The sequence below is a fragment of the Molossus molossus genome, unplaced genomic scaffold (genome assembly GCF_014108415.1).
Source record: "Molossus molossus isolate mMolMol1 unplaced genomic scaffold, mMolMol1.p scaffold_m16_p_6, whole genome shotgun sequence".
Classification (NCBI taxonomy): Eukaryota; Metazoa; Chordata; class Mammalia; order Chiroptera; family Molossidae; genus Molossus; species Molossus molossus.
Window position 1 is genome coordinate 24,153,326 of NW_023425399.1, and position 23,448 is coordinate 24,176,773.

Here is a 23,448-nt window from a genome sequence, read left to right on the forward strand (position 1 = left end):
CTGACGAGCCGAAGAGCGGGGAGTTGGGCTGAAATCCGGGCGCCGGGGCGCTTCCAGCGGGGAGAAGTGGGGGCCCTGCCCGGGGCCTTCCAGCGTCCCGGCTGTGCGGTGTCGCTCCCCCAACCAGGCCTGTCCCATTTTTTTCTCTCGCCCATTGCGGGCTCGGCGCGGTGCCTCCTGCCCTTTCACCTCCCATGCGGGGTCCCGGCTTGTGCCCCGTTCCAGGCCCCGTCCCCGGTCCGCGGGTAGTCTGATGCCACCCGACCGCTGCTGGGGACACTGAGGCACAAAGAGAGCCTGGGCCACGCCGGAGGCCCCTGGCCAGGGCTGAGTTGCTCGCCTTCTCCCTGGTGACCTGGAGATAGCATTTCCCCCGAGCTGCAGCCCCCATCCGGGGTGATGGGAGCAACCCCGCCAGATGGACGAGAAGACCAAGAAAGGTGGGCACAGCCTGGAGGCGACTGGGAAACTTCGGGTGGGAGGTTGGCCCTGCCAGGACTCCGCCTCCTCTGCCAAGAAAGGCCTGGGCGAGGGACTTTAACCCTGGCCTCCCTCTGCCCACTTGCCATTCAGTTTCCTCCCCTGGGGCCCGGTTACTTGCGAGGTGTCTTGTCATTCATGTGATGCCCCTGAGGCCTCCGTGGGCCAGCGCTGAGCCGAGATGGGAGCTCCTAGAGGACACAGGAAACCTCCCAGGCTGGTGGGGGAGACAGACCTCAAACCTGAATACCAAGGGTTCTTGCCTTCCCTCTTGCCCCCTCCACACTTTGTTGTAGGACATAAGTCATGTCACCACCCTACTCAAAACCCTCCTGTGCTCCTCTGTACTGTTAGAACAAAGCTCAGAGCCTTTGGATAGCCCACAAGGCCCTGCTGGCTGGGCTGACCTGTCAGTCTTCCTCCATTCACCCTCTTGCTCATTCTGCTGGAGCTCCACTGACTTCTTTCTGATCTAATCCAACCATTTCTTGCTCAAGGCTTTTGCCTCTACCTTTCGTTCTACTGGAATACTCTTTCCCAGCTGGGTCTTGAAATATCCAGCTTCTTCTCTTTCAGGTCTCAGCTTCAGTGTCACCTCCTCCTAGAGGCCTTCTCTGATCTCCTTACCCTGTTTATTTCCTTGCCAGCATGGATGACAGTCTGATTTTTTCCCTCTTGTTAAGCTTGTTTGTCTTCTTACCATAGTAAAAGGTCCCTGAGGAGAGGGACCATGTTTGTCTAATTCACTTGCTGAATCTCAGTTTTTGGGACAATGGCTGGCACACAGTAGGAGCTCAATAAATGCTTGTCAGATAAATGAATGGGAGTATGGGGGCTTGGGAGTATGAAAGAGAAATAGAAACAAATGAGCAGGGAGGGAGACTGGGGAGTATCAAAGAAGGCTTCCCAGAGAAAGGGACTTTTAAGTTGGGTATTGAAGGATACGGAGTAGTTCACCAGGAAGACAGAAGAAACAGCATGTACAAAGGGTCATCTCCTGTCTCACCCCATCAGCCCCAGCTCCTGAAAAATAAACCCTATGCTAACTTTCTTCCACTGTGTTGCATTTTAGCCGAGGAGATGGCCCTGAGACTCAGCCGAGCAGTGGCAGGCGGGGATGAACAGGTGGCTATGGAGTGTGCCATGTGGCTGGCAGAGCAACGGGTACCCCTGAGTGTGCAACTGAAACCTGAGGACTCCCCAACGCAGGATATCAGGTGAGTAGTGCATGGCTGACCAGGGACATAGGGCTTGCTGAACCCCAGGGGCCACAATATATTCTTGCCAGTAGAACAGTTTATTTTTTCCTCTTTCACAGAATTTACTTTACACCTTTTATACAAAACAGCATTTTAAACACCGACATAGAAAACTCCCTAATAAAGCAAAAACAAAAGTGTTTATCTTAAGAGAAATGAGATACACCATCACTTATAGTCTTCAAACATTATTGCACTTTAACTTTCATAATTTGACAATGCGTTCATGAAACAATCTGCAGACAACTAGTTTTAGCAAATTAAAGAGCACTTTTAAGCAGACATGACTGTCCTAAATAGTTTATTAGGTAAGAATTTTTTGCATGTGACTTATATTAGTGATAATGGTAGAGTGGGAGAGTTGTATGCCTCTCCAAGCTGCACGGCGAGAACCACCAGTAATGTGGTGGGACCTGTGGCCCTTATCAGGGCCGAGGCTCTTGCAGCCTGCAGATGTCAGCCCTCGCACCTCCCTGTGCTTGTGGACTGGTTTGGTGATCCATTGGGTGTCAGGATTCCTTCTGATAGCATTATGGAATGGATCAATGAGGATAACCTCAAAAAATTTGTACATGGAATCTTCACCAATCCAATAAGAATTCAAGGCTCTCAGACCCCCATAGAACATTCTTTTTTTTTAATTGACGTGAAAGAGATACATCGATTGGTTGCCTTCTGCATGACCCTGACCGGGGCCAGGGATCGAACCTGCAGCCCATGTATGTGCCCTCAACTGGAATCAAACCCTTGGACCGCTGACTCTCTCACTGCAGAGCCAAACCAGCCAGGGCTTTAATTCCTTTTTATTGCTGAGTAATACTCGGTTGTGTGGATATACTATATTTTCTTTATCAATCAGTTGTTGGACATTTAGGTTGTTTTCACTCTTTGGCTAATGTGAATAATACTGCTATGAACTATTGTGTCTAATTCTTTTTAAAAATGTTTTTATTGATTTGTGAGAAAGAGAGGAAGGGAGAGAGAGAAACATCAAGGTGAGATAGAAACATCAGTCAGTCGCCTCCTGTATGCCCTCCACTGGGGATCAAGCCCACAACCCGGGCATGTGCCCTGACCAGAATTGAACCTGGACCTCTCAGTCCATGGGATAACGCTCAGTCCACTGAACCACACTGGCCAGGCTGTTGTGTCTAATTTTTTTTTATCCTCACCTGAGGACATTTTTCCATTTTTGTTCAGATAGAGTGGGAGGGAGAGAGAGAGAGAAACATCGATGTGAAAGGGACACATCGAGTGGCTGCCTCCCACACAACTCCAACTGGGGCCGGGACAAACTGCAGCTGAGGTACGTGCCCTTAGCAGGAAGGAACCCAGGTCTCTCTGGACCGCAGGCCGACGCTCTAAACACAGCAAAATCGGCCAGGGCGTGTCTAATTTTTTATGTAGACATATACATCTCTGATTTACAGCCAGTTGGTCAGAAGTACACATAACAACCTGGACTTGCATCTGGTGCCTGAAGTCCAAGGAGGGGCTGGTTAGAATCCCCAATATGTATGGTGTCTGTAGGATCTGAATGGGGGGCGGGGCAGCCTTGTAGAACTGAGCCCTTAACCTGCGGAAGCTGATGCTGTCTCCAGCTGGATAGTGTCAGAATTGAACTGAATTGTAGGATGACCTGCTGGTATCTGAGAATTGCTTGGTATTGTGTGGGAAGTCCCCCTCCCCTTCTCTGCATGTCGGAAATTGTGTCTCAGGACCATTTTAGGTGTACAACATGATTTTATCTATATATGATTACACAAAAAGTTAACATCCATTGCTTCACATAATTAAAATTATTTTTCTCATGAGAACTTTTTTTAAGATTTACTCTTAGCAACTTTCAAATACACACCATAGTATTGTTAACTATAGTCACCATGCTGTACATTACATCCATAGAACTTATTTAAAAAATTTTTTTTGTCTTTGATTTTTTTTTTAATCCTTACCCGAGGACATTTTTGCATTTATCTTCAGACAGAGCAGGAGGGAGAGAGGGAGGAAGAGAGAGAGAAAAACATCGATGTGAGAGAGACACATTGAGTGGTTGCCACCCACACGACCCTGTTGGGGCCAGGGACAAACTATAACTGAGGTATGTGCCCTTAGCGGGAACCGAACCCAGGTCTCTCTGGTCCGCGGGCCAACGCTCTAACCACTGAGCAAAACTGGCCGGGGCTCTTTATTAATTTTTTTAGAGAGAGGGAGAGAGAGAAAGAAACATTGATGAGAGAGAACATTGATTGGCCACCTCCTGCATGCCCCCCACTGGGGATTTGGCCCACAATCTGGGCATATGCCCTGACCAAGAATCGAACCGGTGACCTCTTGGTGCATGGGTCGACGCTCAACTACTGAGCCACACCAGCTGGGCACAAAACTTATTTTTTTTATCTTATAACTGGAAGTTTTTACCTTTTGACCACCTTTACCTATTCCCTCACCAGTCTGTTCTCTGACTTCATTATTTAAAAATATGTTTTTATTGATTTTTAGAGAGAGGAAGGGAGAGAGAGATAGAAACATTGATGTGAGAAACATCTATTGGCTGCCTCCTTCATACCCCCTGCTGGGGATTGAGCCTGAAACCTGGGCATGTGCCCTGACCGGGAATCGAACTGGGACCTCTCAAGACCATGAGGCAATGCTCGATCCACTGAGCCACACCATTTGTCTTTCTCTGACTTATTTCACTTAGTATAATGCCCTTGAGTTCCATCCATGTTGTTTCAAGTGGCAGGATTTCCTTCTATTTTATGGCTGAATAATATTCTAATATATATATTAGAACACACACACACACACACACACACACACACAGAAACAACCTATGTGTCCATTGACGCATGAATGGATAAAGAAAATGTGTATGTGTACATACAATGGACATATTTCATTTCCCATTCTGTAGGTTGTCTTTTCACTTTATTGATAGTGTCCTTAAAGCACAAGTCTTAAATTTTGATGAAGTCCAATTTATCTGTTTCTTTTTATATTTTGTGCTTTTGGTGTTATCTGAGAAAACACTGCCTCATCCAAGGTCATGAAAATTTACCACTGTGTTTTCTTCTAAGAGTTTTATAGTGTTTTGCCCTGGCCGGTTTGGCTCAGCAGTTAGGGCATGGACCTGCGGTCCAGAGAGACCCGGGTTTGGTTCCTGCTAAGGGCGTGTGCCTCGGTTGCAGTTTGTCCCCGGCCCTGGTCAGTCATGTGGGTGGCAGCCACTCAATGTGTTCCTTTCACATTGATGTTTCTCTCTCTCTCTGTTCCTCTCTCTTCCTCCCACTCTACCTGAACAGGAAATGGAAAAATGTCCTCGGGTGAGGATAAAAAAAAAAAAAAAAGAGTTTTATAGTTTTAGCTCTTTTTTTTTTTTAATCCTCACCCGAGGACGTTTTTTTTTGTTTTTGTTTTTTTGTTTTTTTTTGCATTTTTTGTTCAGACAGAGCGGTAGGGAGGGAGAGGAAGAGAGAGAGAGAGAAACATCGATGTGAAGGGACACATCGAGTGGTTGCCACCCGCACGACCAACCAGGGCCGGGGACAAACTGCAACCGAGGTACGTGCCCTTAGCGGGAACCGAACCCGGGTCTCTCTGGACCGCAGGCCGACGCTCTAACCACTGAGCCAAACCGGCCAGGGCTATAGTTTTAGCTCTTACATTTAGGTCTGGGATCCATTTCAAGTTAGCTTTTGTAAGGTGCAAAGTAGAGGTCCAACTTCATTCTTCTGCATATGGATATCTAGTTCTCTCAGCACCATTTGTTAAAATGGCTATTCTTTCCCTGTTTAATCATTTTGGCACCTTTGTTGAAAATTAATTGACCATAAATATGAGGTTTATTTCATCGATATATATGTCTGTCCTTATGCCAGTATCATACAGTTTTGATTATTGTAGCTTTGTAGTAAGTTGTTTTGTTGTTGTTAGTCCTCACCTAAGGATATTTTTCCATTGATTTTTAGAGAGACTGGAAGGGAGGGAGGGAGAGAGAGAGAGAAATATCGATGTGAGAGAGACACATCAATTGCTTCTCTCCCACATGTGCTCTCACTGGGGCCAGAAATTGAATCCATGGCCCTTTGGTGGGAGGGGAGGTGGGATGGGGAGGGGAGGCTCTAACCACTGAACAGCACCGGCCAGGACTATTCTTTTTATTTATTTATTTAAAAAATACATATTTTATTTGTTTTTTAGAGAGAGAGGAAGGGAGAGGAGAGAAAAACATTGATGTGAGAGAGAAACATCAATCAGCTGCCTCCTTCACGCCCCTTACAGGGGATCGAGCCGGCAACCTGGGCATGTGCCCTGACCGGGAATCGAACCAGGACCTCTCAGTCTATGGGCCGATGTTCAGTCCACTGAGCCACACTGGTCAGGCAGGACTATTCTCCTCTGTTTTTATGCCATTAATTTTTTAAAGAAATCTGGTCTTTGATCTTTAGAATTTTCCTACATTCTGGATTTATTAATTGCCTCCTCAGGGTGTCATTTAATGTCTCCCATTTTCCTTGTGAACTTGTAGTTGGATCTAAAGGCTAGGTTAGTCAGGAGTCACTTTGTACATTTCCAGGAATTCTTCCTCATTTTCTGATTGCTTCTTGCTGTTCTTGTTTTGTGGAATGCAATGTTTTCCCAAATCTCTTTAAAGGTACAGAGTGAACTTTACTGTTACTGTTTTGTACCCTAATTTATCTAATTCCTCTAGGATCATTTCTGGTTTTTCATTTAGCTCTCCCTTTTTATGCTTTTGGTCTTCCAAAAATGCTTTAGGATCCTTGAGAAAGTTGGTGTTTAAAATTATTTCTCTGGAATAAGACTGGATTGAAATCCTGCCTCTAACAGTTATTTATTGCTACTTGGCAGAGTCGCCGTAACCTGTCTGTGGCTCATGTTTTTATCTGTAAAATAGGGATAACAACAGTCCCTGCCACATGGGCTTGTTGAGAGGATTAAGTGAGTTAATGCATGTCGAGTGCTTTGCAGTCTTGGCATACGGTAAACAATACCTGGGTGGCTTGGCTAAGGAGCAAGGGAGAGAATGATAGAAGAGACTGGAGAGGAAGTAAGGGGCCAGATCACAGAGGCCCTTGTGTGCATGTGAGTGTGCATTTTATTCTAGGAGCAGTGTGGAGCCATTGGAGAGGCTTAAGCAGTGGGTTCTGATAAAGGAGGAAGTATAGGGTGTGAGAATCCAGGAGGGGCCCCTAACACAGACTGGGGGGCTCCTTTGTGTGTGTGTGTGTCCATGCACAAGTGTACAAACATGTCCATGCTATAGCTGGTGGCCGAGGTTGGACCTGCAGCCAGAGCCCTTGTTACCACCGCTGTTCTTCTCTGCAGGCTGTGGGTAAGTGTGGAGGATCCTCAGATGCACACTGTCACCATCTGGCTCACAGTGCGCCCTGATATGACAGTGGCTTCCCTCAAGGACATGGTGAGTGTGGAGACTGAAGGGAGACATCAGGGCGGAGGCTTCCCATTTTGCTCTGACTCTTCCCTGGCCCCCCGTCCCACTCCCCGTCTTCATCCCCCCTTCAGGTGTTCCTGGACTATGGCTTCCCGCCAGCCCTGCAGCAGTGGGTGATTGGGCAGCGGTTGGCCCGGGACCAGGAGACCCTGCACTCCCATGGGGTGCGGCGGAATGGCGACAGTGCCTACCTGTACCTGCTGTCCGCCTGCAACACCTCACTCAACCCTCAGGAGCTGCAGCGGGAGCGGCAGTTGCGGATGCTGGAAGGTGAGGCTCTGCTGCTGAGTGAGGGGACTCCCCTGAGGTCATGGGGCTAGAGGGAGCAGAGCCTTGGGCTCTTGGTCACCTGGAGGACCTTACCCAGAGTGGGGAAGAGAGGACAAAGGACACCCCAGGAGGGAGTCCCTTCGGGATCCATTTTGGGAACTGCGGCCTAGGGGAGAGGCGGGGCTCAGTCTGGCTGTGTTCTCCCTCATTAGTTTTTTTCCTGGCTTTGCTCATCCGTTTTCTAACTGTAAATTAGATAACATGACAATTGCTAGTGTTTACACTTTTTACTTCACATTGTTAAATATTTTAGACCTACAGAAAAGTTACAAAATTGTACAAAGAATTATATAACAAATTCTCATAGACCTTTTGTGTGGATTCTCCAAATGTTAACATTTTACCATATTTGCTCTGCTTTATCATCCTGTCTATAAAATTATTTATAAAAATTATTTGTATGCCTATAAATAATTTTTTTCTGAAATGTTTTGAGAGTAAGTTGCAGACATGATGGCCCTCTCTCATAAATACTTCTGTGTGTATTTTCTTTAAAAAAAAAAAAAAAAGGACTAATTTTTTTTTTTTTTTTTTTGGTACATGCCCCTAGCGGGAGCCTAACTCAGGACTCTCTGGTCCGCAGGCCGATGCTCAGCCACTGAGCCAAACCACCAGGGCAAGACTAATTTTCTTGTATTAACACACAGACCTATCAAATTTAGGAAATGAACAATGATACAGCACTTTTATGTACTAATGTTCTTTATTATTTATTTATTTTTCCATTGACTTTAGATAGAGTACAAGGGAAGGAAGGAGGGAAAGAGAGAGAGAGAAACATCAATGTGACAGAGACACATTGATTGATTGCCTCCTGCACGACCCTAACCAAGGCCGGGTGCACATGCAACCAAGGAACGTGCCCTTGACTGGGAATCGAACCTGCGACCCTTTGATCCGCAGGCCAATGCTCTAACCACTGAGCCAAATCAGCCAGGGCTAATGTCCTTTGTAACAGAAGTCCTGGCACTCAGCCTTCCTCTCTCTTGGTCTGTCAGTCTTTGGTCTGGTCAGTCTTCCCTTCGCCCCCCCGATGCGGACGGTTTAAGAGTCTCAGGCCAGTTTTTGTCCATAAATGGACCAGAGTCAGGATTTTGGCAGGACCAGCTCAGGAGTGTTGTCCTGTAGGTGCATCACTTCAGGAGCACAGGAGGTTGGCTGTTAGGCAGGATTTTTAAGCCCCACAACACAGGAGCATTCATGGTTAGAGGAGGGACTGTGACCTTGTGGGGACCAGGACACTCAGCCAGGTCTGGGTTCACCTGGTAGGTCCAAGCTGGAGACTTCCAGGGAGGAGGGGGCTTGGTGCGGGTTGGGGTTCTTAGCGGGCTAGGGGGCATGGATGAAGTGGGTGGCATGGATCTAACCAACCTCTTAACCCTCCTTCCCAGATCTGGGCTTCAAAGACCTCACGCTGCAGCCTAGGGGCCCACTGGAGCCGGCACCTCCGAAGCCTGGGGTCCCCCAGGAGCCAGGGCAGGGGCAGCCTGACACCACTCCAGAGCCTCTACCAGTAAGCAAACCCCATACCCCACCCCCACCCCGTCCCTGACTCACCCTGCCCTGGCCCCTCGGTGCGCTGAGTTCATGCCCCTCTGTCCCCAGGTGGGCTGGCAGTGCCCGGGCTGCACCTTCATCAACAAGCCCACGCGACCCGGCTGCGAGATGTGCTGCCGGGCGCGGCCGGAGACATACCAGGTCCCTGCCACATACCAGCCCGATGCGGAGGAGCTAGCGCGCCTTGCAGGCGAGATGGAGGCACTGCGACAGTACCAGCAGGTGGGCAGGGATGTCCCCAGACAGACACCTGCAGACTGCACCGGGAGGCGGAGGCCAGGAAGGGAGGCTTCTCCACACCGCGGCTCCTCCCCAGGTGTCCCCTCATGAACACACCGCAGGCAGTGACCCCTGCACTTGACTGTGACCTTCCCTCTCCTGGAGGTCATCCTGTGGCTGAGACCCTGCTCCTTGCCTGTGACGCCCATCCAGGCTCACAACACGCTGGCTGAGACCCTGACCACACCCCACCTGCCACCTGCTGGTTCACCTGTGATCTAGCTCTGCCTCACTCAGCCGTGACCTCACCTTGGGCCCTACTATCCTTGTCTGCCCTGCCTTTCTGGCTTCCTATGACCTCAGGACCTAGCCCGCACTGCTCCCTGGCAGGTTGACCTCACCTTCTGGCCTGCCCCTCTCCTAGACCTGATCTAAGCACTGATTACACGGATACCTGACTGAGTGTTTCATCATTCTGATCACATGCCCCCATCTTCCACCTGTGTCCCTGCCCTTACCCACCCCAGCCATGATCTCACTCCTGGTCCCATCGACAACCTTGGCCCAATCCACCCTCTCCCCCTCATTGCTCTGCTCCTAACATCACATACCCTTCCCATACCCCTGACCTACTCTGTGACCCTGACCTGGCTCCACCTCCATCCCCTGGCCCTGCCTACCCAGCTTCGCAGAAATGTGAGCCTTGTCACCTCTGATTGCCTCCTCAGACCCTGGCCCCCTCCGTTCCCTTCTGCCATCGCTCCCTCGCCTGGCCTGACCCCTGACTGCAGCCCCAGCTTGCCCCCGCCTGGCCCTCCACCTGCCCCTGGCTACCCCGCCTGGCCCTGCTCTGGGCTTCACCCTTCCCAGCAGCTCTCTTCGTGCCCGCTGCCCAGCCACCCAGCCACCCCTACGCCTACCTGGGAATCCTGACTCTGCCAGCCTCCCCTTTCCGGGATCTGACCACGACCCCTGGTCCTGCCCCCTTCCTGGTCTGACCCGCCCCTGTGACCCTGGCCCCGCCCCATGTGCTCAGCGGAAGCAGCAGCAGCAGGAGGGGAACTACCTGCAGCACGTCCAGCTGGACCAGAGGAGCCTGGTGCTGAACTGTGAGCCCACCGAGTGCCCCGTGTGCTACTCGCTGCTGGCGCCAGGCGAGGCCGTGGTGCTGCGGGAGTGTCTGCATGCCTTCTGCAGGTGCGCCCCCACCCCGGCAAGGCAGCGGGGGTTCCCGCCCATTACCCGGCAGAAAGGGGTGGGTCATTGGACACCCACCTAAACCTGGCAGGTAGACGCTGTCCCTGTTTTACAGGGGAGGAATGTGAGGTACAGAATGGCCAACTACTCGCCCAAGGCCACCCAGCTCAGGCATTCTGGTTCCAGAGCCTTTGCCCCTCACTCCTGATCCAAGCCCGTGCGGGGGCATGAGGCCCTAGCCTTGGCCACCTGAGCCCCTCCCCTGTACCTGGCTGGAGGTCAGGCTCCCCCCTCCAGGGCTCTCCTGGCCCATCCATCCTGGGCTGTGGAGAACACATCCTGACATTTGGTGAGCAGCCTTGGGTGCCAGGGACTGTGCTAGGCCTAGAGACCCAGGACGGATCAAAAAGTTCAGTTACCGCCTTTTGGAGTTCATATTCCAATGGGGAGGTCAATTATTCATCAAATAATCACTGATATATTGTAAATTGTGACAGATGCCAAGTACCAGTGGGTTGTGTTAAAAGAACAGGGCCCTGCGCCAGCGGGGGTCAGGGAAGCCCTGGAGGTAGTACTGGCGTGGGTACGGGCCTGGCCTGTCTGCAGGAACAAGGGGTCCGTGCGGGTGGAGCAGAGGGATGGACAGAAGTATTAGGGAGGGCGAGTCATGGGAGCTCTTACGAGCACAGTTAAGGGTTCTGGCAGATGCGATGGGAGCCACTGGGGAGGGATGTGGTGGACACAGGGAACTCAGGAGGTGGCCACGGCAGTCTTCCAAGTGAGTGGTGATGGAGTCCTGGGCCAGAACAGTGGGGTGGGCAGGAGTTGCCATGGTAATGGGTTGGTGGGAAGGAAGGGATGTATTGAGGAGAAGCCCACCGGGGGCCAGGCTTCACCATGTGAGGGTGGAGTTCTGGTGGGTGGACGGGGTTCAGATGACCCTCACCTCCACTCCATTCCTCCCCCAGGGAGTGCCTGCAGGGCACCATCCGAAACAGCCAGGAGGCAGAGGTGGCCTGCCCCTTCATTGACAACACCTACTCGTGCTCGGGCAAGCTGCTGGAGAGGGAGATCCGGGCGGTAAGGCCTGGGGGTGGGGCGGGCACACCTCATCTCGCGGAGCTGGGCCCTGAGCTGGCAGGTGGGAACTGGCTCAGGGTGCCAGTCTCAGGCAGCAAACATTTATCAAGAGCCTTCTCTGTGTGGGATGCTGGGGGCCCAAGCGGTGAACAGGCAGGAATCGGGGAAGGTAGCTAGTCAAAAAACCACCCTTATGAAGGGAAGACAGACAAGCAGTTAAGAGTGGGCCTGGTGACCTCCAGATACTCAGCCTCTCTGTGCCTGTCTTCTCATCCTGGTGAAGGTCCAAGTTAGAGTTAGGTTCTATTTCAAGGGTTGTGAAGATTATAGTGGAGGATACATGTAAAGAGTTGAGAGTAGTGCTTGACATGTGGCAAGCCCTTTTCAGTTAGCTTTTGCTGTATAACAGGCCATCCAGACTTAGTGCCTTAAAATAAGCACCATTTATTTAGCTCATGAATCTGCAAGTTAGTCATTTTGGTTGGGCTTATCTGGACGATTCTTCTGGTCCAGGCTGGGCCTGGCTGAGCTCCTCTGGCTTAGTTGGTGGGTCAACTGTTCTGGACTGGCTTACGATCGTCTCATCTGCGATGCCTGGGGTGACTGGGCCTCTTTCCACTTTGGTCTCCCGTCTACCAGCAGGCTGGCCAGGCTGCTCGCGTGGCAGTGATCTCAGAATTCCAAGAGCAGCCAGAGGGGGGCTCCAGTGCAGGAGTGTTTTCCAAGTCTGTTCCTCTTACACTTGCTGCTGTTCCACTGGCTAAAGCGAGTCACATACTCAAACCCAGGTTCTGCAGAAGGGGACCACCCACGAGCACGAGTCAGGGAGACATGAATGAATTGGGGCCATTCCTCCAGCAGTCTGTCATAGTGATACATATGTCTGCATCTGTGTGTGTGTTTGCTATTGTTATTAGTGGTATTGCTGTCAACTTCTCTCCCTGACTGCTGGTGGTCTTGAGCAGGTCCTCTCCTTTCTCTGGGCCTCTATTTCGCCATCTGTAAAGTGGACTGCTGGGTTTGATTTATGGTTTTTAAACTGCTGGGGAATTGCATCTTGGGATTCCCAGGTAAAAGCATGAGCATGGCCAAAGGTGGCTGAGTCCCAAATGGGAGGCCCCACAGGCACGTACACAAGACCCCTGCTTCTCCCCATCGCTCCTGCCTCTCTCCTGTGACCCTGCTTCCGAGAACCCACTTGACTTTACCAAGCGTTTTCTGGAGCCCCAGGAGTTCTGCCTCCAGAGAAAAAGGGCAGACAGAGGGGTAGAACTTGGGAACTCCCCCCCTTTATTCCAAGAGCAGCCCCCTTTATCTCGTCTGTGGGGCATCTGAGACGGGCAGCTCCAGGTTGCTGAGGCCTCCTCTTCGTGGCCTGGAGAGTCAGTCCAGATGACCTGGCACCCATAGTCATTGCCCAGAGGTGTCCCCTGTGCAGTCACCCATGCCAAGGGACTACGGGGCTCATGCTTGCCTGGAGCCTCTGAGAATTGACGCAGTGCTCAGAATGACCTAAGAATGGTCAAGTGTGGCAGAGAGTAAAAGAGACAGGGATCAGCAGAGTAAGGCAGTGCAGGCTGTTTTTACAAACAACTACGAAAAACATGCCTAAACCACGTAGAACCAGAACAGAAGTGAAAGAGAAAAATCACCCATGACCCCACTATCCCAGGAGATCCCCGATTGCATTTTTCTCCTGTTAACTTTGGTGTCTCTGGGCACACATGATATTGTTCCTTTTTAAATTAACTTTATTAAGGTACACCTTGCACACAATAAAATACACCTATTGAAAATGTGCAGTTGGGTGAATTTTGACAAATGTTATCTTGTAACCCCCCCCCCCCCAAGATACAGAATGTAGGCATAATTTTTATCTCATTGTAACCAGCATAGATACAGCGGCTTTTGCTATCTTGCTATAAAATCTTTCTAAAGATTATTATAAATCTCTATGGCATATGTTCTGTTTATACCTCTTCTCTTAATAATTCCAGTGTCTCAGTTTGTAAGTAATGCTTCAAGGAACATTTTCCGTGGTGTCTCTTTTTTCTTAATATTGTTTTCTTAGGATAAACTTGTAGAAGTAGAGTGAGTCCCAAAGGATCAGAGAAGTTTGAGATGGTTGAAACACTATTGCTACATTGTTTTCTCAAAGTGAAATGTACCAGGATACTAGTTTAACCACATATTCCCCAGCATTGTTTGTTATTATTTTTGTCCATTCTTTGTCTTTTATCTTTTTTCTTTTAATTAAACATTTTTTTTATTGTGTTAAATATATATATATATACACACACACACACACACACATATATATATAATTTACCATTTTAACTTTTTTTTTTTAATCCTCACTTGAGGACATTTTTGCATTTATCTTCAGATAGAGTGGGAGGGAGAAGGGGGGAAGAAAGAGAGAAACATTGATGTGAGAGAGACACATTGACAGGTTGCCACCCACACGACAGTCGGGGCCAGGGACAAACTACAACCGAGGCACGTGCCTTTCGCGGGAATCAAATCCGGGTCTCTGATCTGTGGGCCGATGCTCCAACTGCTGAGCCAAACTGGCCAGGGCCCATTTTAACCATTTTTAAGTGTACGTTCTGTGGTAGTAAAAGTATATTTATATTGTTGTGCAGCCATTATCACCATCCATCTCCAGAACTTTAATTCAGTTTAAATAAAAATATGTTTTTATTGATTTTTTTAGAGAGAGGCGGAGGGAGAAAGAAACATCCATGTGAGAGAAACATTGATTGGCTGCCTCCTGCACGCCCCTTACTGGGGATCGAGCCCGCAACCCAGGCGTGTGCCCTGACCAGTAATCGAACTGAGACCTCTCAGTGTATGGGGATGACGTTCAATCCACTGGGCCACACTGGCTAGGCTTAATCCACTTTTTTTTTTTTTTTGGTACGTACCCTTAGCAGGAACTGAACTCTAGACTCTCTGGTCCACAGGCCGACACTCCAACCGCTGAGCCAAACAGGCCAGGGCTGAATGGAGTTTTTAAATACTGATGTGAAGCCCCAGCCGGTTTGGCTATAACTGCTGAGCGTCGGCCCTCGGACCAATGAGTCACGGGTTCGATTCTGGTCAAGGGCACGTACCTGATTGGGTCATGGGGGAGGCAACCAGTCGATGTGTCTCTCTCACATCAAATATTTCTCTCTCTCTCTTTCTCTTTTCCCTCCCTCCCTCTCCTCCCCACTTTGTCTGATGATAAACAGAAAAATATTCTCGGGTAAGGATCTAAAAAAATAAAATAAAATAAATAATGATGTGAAGAAAAGAGCCTAGGGCTGGGTTGGAGTTTATGGATTGGGGACTTCCAGGAGCATATTTGGTGGCAAGGAAGGCCACATGTCCAGTATTCTGTTGGCAGCTGCTGACCCCCGAGGATTACCAGCGGTTTCTGGACCTGGGTGTCTCCATCGCTGAGAACCGCAGTGCCTTCAGCTACCACTGCAAGACCCCGGACTGCAAGGGGTGGTGCTTCTTTGAGGATGACGTCAATGAGTTCACCTGCCCCGTGTGTTCCCGCGTCAACTGCCTGCTCTGCAAGGTGGGTCTGGGGACCCACACTGCCTAGTCACCCTCGTCCTGCGAGGAGCTCTCTGCAGTTCAGTGCTTGCTCTGCAAAGGGCCTGGTTGTCCTGACTTAGAACTTCATGTCACCTATGGGACCTGGCCTGGGCCCCAAACTGAGCCTAAGCCTTGGACCAAGCCCTGACCCCGGACTGAACCCCGACCCCAAGTTTTGTCCCAGACAGAGCCTCATCCTAGACTGAGCCCTGGCCCTGGACTGAACCTTGACCCCACAATGAGCCCCAATCCCTGCCCTACACTCAGTTTTGATCCCCAAACCCAGACCTGCTCCCGTCATCTCAACAGTTGATCGTTAAGATGGGTGACGCGTAGACAGGTCCGAGCCTAGGCATCCTAAGAAGGCTGTCTCAGAGTACTGGCCTGCAGGGGCTGAACCTAAGTAGGCACGGGGGCCACAGCCTGCGGGAGAGGTGGCTTAGGGGTTTCTGTGTCCATCAGGACTTAAAATAAATAGATACAAATTATCGTCATCACACATGCTGACCCTGGCTTCTCCTCCCTGGCCTCAGTGTCTTCTGTAAGACAGGTGTATGGTTTACAAAGTGAGACCTGGCCAGTGATGCTTGGAAACATTACGTGCTTGTGTGGATGGCTGCTCTGACCCCCACCTCTCCCCGATTCCTAACTGGGGAACCGTCTCACCTCAAGCCCCTCCCTTACTGCAGGCCATCCACGAGCAGATGAACTGTAAGGAGTACCAGGATGACTTGGCCCTGCGGGCTCAGAACGATGTGGCCGCCCGGCAGACGACAGAGATGCTGAAGGTGAGGCTGGGACAGGGCTGGGGGCCTGGGGATTGGCGTTCTGGGAGCTAGTAGGGGGATGGGAGCTTCTCAGAAAGGGCTGTAGTTCCTGGGGCCCTGGAGGCTCCGAACTCGCTGCCGGCACCACTCTCATCCAGATCTGGGACTTGGGATAAGTGCTCAGGTGGCCAGCAGCAGGACAGTGTCCGGGTGGAGGGAGGAGACTGCAGAAACAAGGAGCATCGGAGAGCAATTCCACAACTCCAGCGGAGTCGCCAGTTTTCCTTTGTAACGGGGCGGGTGGGGGGCGGGGGCGTGGCTGGGCAGCTGTCTCGCCTGGCTCCAGCGTCAACCCCTGCTCTGCTCCAGTCCATGCTGCAGCAGGGCGAGGCCATGCACTGCCCACAGTGCCAGATCGTGGTGCAGAAGAAGGATGGTTGTGACTGGATCCGCTGCACTGTCTGCCACACCGAGATCTGCTGGGTCACCAAGGGCCCTCGCTGGGGCCCGGGGGTGAGTCCTTAGGGAGCGGAGGCTCGGGAGAGGGGTGGGGAGGGGGCTCCCACGGGCCTTGTCCAGGAGTGGGGATTGGAAAACTACAGCCCACAGGCCCAATCTAACCCCCTGCCTGGATTTTTATAGCTTGTGAAGAATGAACATTTTTTGCATTTTTTAAATGGTTAAAAAATATCAAAAGAGCCCTGGCTGGTTTGGCTCAGCGGTTGGAACGTTGGCCTGTGGACCAGAGAGTCCCGTTCGGTTCCCACTAGGGCACATACCAAAAAAAAAAAAATCAAAAGAATATTTTGTGATGTGAAATCTGAATTTTAGTGCCTGTAAGTGAAGTTTTAGGGGAGCACAGCCATGCTCTTTCCTTTACATGTGTTCTGTGTCTCCTTTTGTGCTACGAAGGCAGAGACTAGCTGGCCTGCAAAGCCGGAAAGAATTGTCTGGCCCTTTGCAGAGAGGCTGCAACCCTAGCCCTAGAGGACAGCAGTGAAGGGTTCAGTCTGGAGTCAGGTGGCGTGGGTCCTTGGCTCTGGGACACACTGGCTGTGTGGTTTAGGCTGCTACTGCCTTCTCTGAGCCTGTTTCTTCATCTGGGCCTACCTCATTCAGGCTTATTGTCAGAATCAAATGAAAAAGTGTAAGAAAAGTGCTTAGCAGGGTGCCCGTCATATTGCGAGCACGTCCTATGTGGTAGCTGTCATATTAGAGGTGTGTTCCTGGAATTGGGGGATCACTGTTGTTACACACAGACAGGCATTGAGACAGGCGGAGGCAGAGGGAGTGGCCCTGTTGTAGCTGCCAGTGTGCTGACCCTTCCAGAATGTACAGAGAGCCATCAGCTTCTTTCCCTGTTCTGGGCCTTGGGATGGGCACATGGAGGCCATGCAATTGGGGTGCCCAGAAAGGCCTGCATGACGGCCTCCTTCGGGTCGCTGAGGCTGAGGCCGGCTTAGAAGCCGGGGGACCTGCCAAAGCAAAGCCCTGGAGTGGAGTGTGCACTGTTTTGGGTGTGATGAAATGGCACGGGGGACACAGTCTTCCCTGCCCTGACCCTCTCTTCCCATTCTCTAGGGCCCTGGAGACACCAGTGGGGGCTGCCGCTGCCGGGTGAATGGGGTTCCTTGCCACCCCAGCTGTCAGAACTGCCACTGAGCTGAAGATGGCCCAGTCCCCACCCTGACCCAGCCCCACCCACAGGTTGCTGTGGGACAGGGCAGGTGCTTCGGCTCTATTTCTGGCCTGGGAGATGCCTTTGAACTTACCTGAGACAGCGACCCAGCAGAGGCTGAGGCCGCTGAGCTGCACGGACAGCTGTTTGCTGTGGGTGTTAACAAGGGCCCCGCCAGAGCTGGCTGTTGTCCATAGCTGCCTCTGCCCCAGTGCCTTTGCCCTTCCCCTAGGGCTTGCTGGCCAGACCCCCCACCTCTGCTTGACCCAGCCGTAAACACAGCCCTGACCAGAAGCCTTGCTGGATAGAGCCTCTGAAAGCCCGTGGGAGTCCACACACCCCCACCCCGCATCCATCACCCTCGTCTTCTGGACACTGAGCGCTCACAGCCTGCTACTTCCCCTATTGCAGCGGCTCTCAACCTGTGGGTCGCGACCCCTTTGGGGGTTGAACGACCCTTTCACAGGGGTCACCTAAGACCATCGAAAAACACGTATTTCTGATGGCAATTCATAACAGTAGCAAAATTACAGTTATGAAGTAGCAACGAAAATAATTTTATGGTTGTGGGTCACTACAACATGAGGAACTGTATTAAAGGGTCACGGCATTAGGAAGGTTGAGAACCACTGTGCTATTGGCTTTCTGGGGCTGACTTCTCTCTGGCTTTGCTGTTGGAGGCCTGGGGCCTCTTAGAACTGCTGCTAATCCTGTTCAGAGCCAAGAGAGAAACCTGGCAGTTTCTAAAGCACAGCCCATCTGGTCCAGCTTCCACGTCTTCCTCTTTGCTGCTGGCATAAGCTAATTAAAATGGTTTTCCAGGCAGGGATGAGTGTGGTGTCTGTGAGAAGGAGTAAGGGACATGGGCTGGGATTCTGCACACAGGTGGGATCCCAAGCTCTCTAGGAACTGCAGCAGGAAGTGTATATATGAGCCACTTGGCACCCAGGCCCAGCTTGAGGATGCAGGATGCTCTTGGGTCAACATTCGCCTGCACAGGTGGAGTTTGCAGTGTGTTGAGTCCACAAAGCAGCGTCTGCAGATCTGTGCAGACGTGAGGGGCAGGGAGGGGCCAAGGCAGCAGGTACAGGCTGGCAGGAAAGCTTGCTGCTCCCTCTGCCACTCAGTGGGCGTCCAAGGTTGGAGAACAAACATTTCAGGATCAGGTGAAGCTGTTGCAATTGAGGGGTGAGGTTGTCCGGCCTAATTTTAATAAGCAAGATGTCACAGTATTGGTCTGGCAACATTTATTAGTCACCTTTTTGTGTTGGTCAGGGATTAATAAAATAGTTCTAGGTGTCCAGTCTGCAAGTTTTTACTACTCTCAGACCTACCCACTTCCTGTGGTGAAGTCTGGTATTTAATGGCCAACATGTCTGAGCCGTGCGGTGGCTCATCATTACAACATGCGGAGCGTGTCTGCTGTTCAGGGTCTGGACTCCAGGCTCCAGAAGCTGGGGCATGTGGTTTTGGGGGATGAGCTCATTCTAGCCCCCGGAGATGCACTGCCACCCTGCCCTTGGATGCCAAGACTAGAAAGAGTTGACCACAGGCACTGGGCAGGCCATCAGAGAACATGAGTGCCTCCCTGCTCTGCCAGCGCTGGCTCACAGCAGCTATTCTGGCCGAAGGACATGGCTCAGGCAGCCTCCCACTCTGGGAGCGAGACGGTCAGGCAGAGCCACTGACCCGGACGACACAGCAGCAGTGGGGAACTGGACTGCAAGAGAGATGGGGCCCAGACCAGGGCAGAGCGTTTTCTCTTACCGGCTCCTCCCTCTTCCTCTCCTGCTAGGGCCCATCTTGGCATCCCTCAGGGGCCTGGGCACAAGAGAAGAGCACAGCCTTGGCCAGTGTAGCTCAGTGGTTAGAGTGTTGGCCCTCAGACCAAAGGGTTGTGGATTCAATTTTCGGTCAAGGGCACATCCTTGGGTTGCAGGTTCCATCCCCAGCTCTGGCCGGGGTGCAGTGTGGGAGGCAATGTGTCTGTGTCTCTCACATTGATGTTTCTCTTCCCTCCCTTCCACTCTCTAAAAACCAGTGGGAAAAATATCCTTGGGTGAGGATTAACAACAACAAAAGCAGAGATCATTCTCTTGGTTCAGAGGATGCAAACTGATAACGCGGAGGTCTTTGCAATGCCCTTGCACCATTCTCATTAAGAGAAGTATCATGGAAGTATTTCTTTACTTATGGCTGCATCAGAATGAGGAGCGGACAAGACAGGCAGAAGGGACTTGGTTGGCTGCGTCTCTCACCCAGCCCACTCCATCCATGCCAACACGCACAGGGAGTTCGATTCTGCTGCCGCCAAAATGGAGGGGTGGGGCATCCCCAGGGTTCTAGCCTACAGCGAAGGATCAAAGATAGGCAGGTTAGCCCTGGCCGGTTTGGCTCAGCGGTTAGAGCGTCGGCCTGCGGTCCTGAGAGACCCGGGTTCGGTTCCCGCTAAGGGCATGTGCCTCGGTTGCAGTTTGTCCCCGGCCCTGGTCAGTTGTGTGGGTGGCAGCCACTCGATGTGTTCCTTTCACATCGATGTTTCTCTCTCTCTCTGTTCCTCTCTCTCCCTCCCACTCTACCTGAACAAAAAATGGAAAAATGTCCTTGGTTGAGGATTAAAAAATAATAATAATAAAAAAAAAAGATAGGCAGGTTCACAAGTGCTCTCCCAATGGGTCACTTCAGGCTGGGGCCCCTCGACCTTGAGAACCCATCACCAACTGGCCAGAGCAGACTTGAAACCAAATCACATGAGCTCTGGACTCAAACCACTTACCCGAGGAAGCAGCAGCAGATCCCAAATGTACTTGTGTAACATAATCTTTGTCTCTCAGAGCAGGAAAAGGCGAGTGGAAGCCCACTGTTCAGATAGAGAGCAGCTGCTGCCGGCGTGGGCAGGAAGTGGAGGGTGGGCCCCACAGCCCACGCCAGAGCTACCTCGTCTTCCTCTAGTCTGAGCTGCCATGAAAGCCACTCAAAAGCAGGAAGCTGGAGGCAGGCCCACAGCCTTGCTGGCTCACAAAGGCTTTGGGGCAAATTTCAACCATATGTAAGTCTGGGAAAAATACTGCTAGCAAGTAGAGGGTCTTTGTGAAGACGGGAGACACGGCAGCAGGAGCATAGCAGAAAACATGAAGGAGACAGCAGAGCAGGGGAAGAAGATGAGGTCAGGCCAAAACTCAGACCCCATCATCTTTTGGTTGGATTTGCAAAAGCCTTTGGCCTATTCCTTCCAGTCACCACTTAATCTCTGGACGAGCATAGGGCACAAGTACAGGGCTGGCTAAACGCATTTACTGATTAGTAAGTGTTCACCAAATGGAATCAAAACACTTGCATGACCTCATAGTTTGTAAAGCATTTTTCCCAACATCATTTCATTAAACCATCCGTGTGAGATGGGACTGCCCCTATCTTACTGTTACTGACAATGAATCTCAGAGACATTGAACTTGCAGAAACTGCCAATAAGTAACACACTTGCCATGAGGCCAAGTTTTGGTCATGGCCCAGCCTCACCCCCAAATTGCCTAGAGTCCCACTCCCCTCCTGTGCTCAGAGCTGTCCCTGATCTGAACCCTAAGTACTTTCCACTGACACTGTTCTCTATCTCCAGACCCCAAACTCTTGGGCTTTGCTATCTACAGGACACCCACACTTTATTTTAAATTGATGTTATATATTTTTTTCCTTTATTGATTTGAGAGAGAGAGGAAGTGAAAGGGAGAGAGAGATAGAAACATCAATGAGAGAGAACATCAATTGGCCGCCTCCTGCATGCCCCCCACTGGGGATCCGGCCCATAACCTGGGCATGTGTCCTGGCCAGGAATAGAACTGACGACCTCTTGGTGCATGGGTTGATGCTCAACCACTGAGCCACACTGGCCGGACCACCCACACTTTTTATTCAGCTGTTATTTTTACACTACTTTCCCCTCACCCTCGCATATTGTGTGGTATTTCCTGACACTGCCACCCCAATTCTCCAGCACCAACTGGGTGTCCAACAATTCAATTCGGACACTATCTGGAGTTAACATCAGATCCCACGAGTTAAAGAGCTCAGCCCCACAAGACTGCTTGATTAAGGATGCCAGCTGCAAACAGAGTTCCCAGGCTAACCCACGTTTCTATCTGGTCAACTTCCAATTCAGGGTTTTTTTTTGTTTTTTTTTATCCTCACCAGAGAAGATTCTTTGCATTCATTTTCAGACAGTGCAGGAGGGAGAGAGGGAAGGAGAGAGTAACATTGACCTGAGAGAGACACATCGAGTGGTTGCCGCCCACACGACCCCAGCCAGGGCCCGGGACAAACTGCAACCGAGGCACATGCCCTTAGCGGGAACCAAACCTGGGTCTCTCTGAACCGCAGACCGACACTCTAACCACTGAGCCAGACCGGCCAGGGCCAATTCAGGGGTTTCTACAACCCCCCCCCCAAAACAATAATTTGCTAGCAGGGCTCACAGAATTCAGGAAAACACGTTTACTGATTTTTTTTTTTTTTCCATAAAGGATATAACTCAGAAATGTAAGAAATCAACAAGGAATCGGGAGAAGGTGCAGACCTCCCAAGCCCTCTCTGGGTGTACCACCCTCCCCGCATTTTGCTGTGTTCACCAACCCAGAAGCTCTCAGAATCCCTGAATCAAGAGTTTGTAGAGTTCCATCTCCAGCCTTCCCTCTCCTCCTGTCAGGGGATGGGGCCAAACGTTCCCACTCTCTACTCTCTTGGCCTTTCTGGGGACCTGCCCCATTCTGAGGCTATGTAGGGGTCCCACTGTAAGTCACCTCATGAGCATAAACTCAGGTGGGATAAAAGGGAATCATTATGAAGAACAAAAAGATACTCTCAAGAAATTCCAAGTGGGGGACAAAACCCACGAATATTTCCTACACCACAAATAACCTTCCTTCAGTATTCCAATTTTAAAAAGTCTACTCTTGCCCTGGCCAGTTTGGCTCAGCATTGGAGCATCGGCCTGCAGATCAGAGAGTCCCAGGTTCGGTTCCTGCTAGGGGCATGTACCAAAAAAAAAAGTCTACACTCATCAACTCCTAGGAAATCGCCAGTGAATCTGCTACTCAAATTGTTCCTTCAGTGCAATTCTGGTGTGAGCTCCGAGGCAGGGCAGTGTGCTGGCCAGCCCTGTGTTCTCAGAGTCATGGACGAGTCAGCCTTGGGTGCCCTCCCCTCCCCACTCTGGGCCAGGGGAACAATAATAAACATCCCAGACGACACGGATTCTTGCCTCCGTGATCGGCCCATCGGGGTGGAGGCAACAGGCACCTGGCACTGCCCTGGGCTCCCACCACCCCACAGCGGGGAGTGTTAGGATGATGTTGAGAAAGCCTGGCAAGAAAAAAATCTCACAGCTCCTTTGGGACAGAAATTACACGTGGAGGCAAAGTTATGTGCACATTAGCTCTGGTTAGGTTCTAAACCCGAATGTCGGTCTTTGGAAACAAGGGCTTCCCCAGAATAGAGTATGAAAAAGTCACGATCGACCCAGACTAATATCCCACACCGCGTGTGGCCCCTGGCTGCAGCTGGGGTGTGTGGGTCACACTCATTGCAGCCAAACAGAAACGGGGCTGCAGGTATTGTCCCAGCGCTCCAGGCAAGTCGAGGCTGACCGGGAGTCCACAGCCCACAGCAGTCCCAGGCTGGGGTGGAAGCATAAGGTCATTTGTCTAAGACCAGAGTCCACTCCCAACAAGTGGTGGACAACAGAGAATGACAGAAGAGGAGATTAGTAACCACATATGGCTGTGTATTTCATACAGGGCTCTGTACAAAATATTTACACAT

General features: G+C 51.0%; 1 protein-coding gene across 1 annotated transcript; it reads left to right on the top strand.

The window, feature by feature from the left end:
- Positions 1-4: 4 nt before the first annotated feature.
- RBCK1 (RANBP2-type and C3HC4-type zinc finger containing 1) lies at positions 5-18,132 on the top strand. The gene is made up of 12 exons (XM_036245340.1): positions 5-440; positions 1,553-1,697; positions 7,089-7,182; positions 7,287-7,485; positions 8,937-9,058; positions 9,151-9,324; positions 10,358-10,518; positions 11,487-11,598; positions 14,990-15,169; positions 15,879-15,977; positions 16,326-16,469; positions 17,538-18,132. The coding sequence occupies exons 1-12, from the start codon at positions 419-421 to the stop codon at positions 17,616-17,618; spliced, it is 1,533 nt and encodes a 510-aa protein (XP_036101233.1). The 5' UTR covers positions 5-418; the 3' UTR covers positions 17,619-18,132.
- Positions 18,133-23,448: the final 5,316 nt, after the last annotated feature.

Coding starts and splice junctions, on each gene's coding strand:
- RBCK1 (XM_036245340.1), top strand. CDS start 419: ATGGACGAGAAGACCAAGAAAG. Junction 7,183..7,286: donor TGGCTTCCCTCAAGGACATG/GTGAGTGTGGAG, acceptor TCCCCCCTTCAG/GTGTTCCTGGACTATGGCTT. Junction 9,325..10,357: donor CACTGCGACAGTACCAGCAG/GTGGGCAGGGAT, acceptor CCATGTGCTCAG/CGGAAGCAGCAGCAGCAGGA.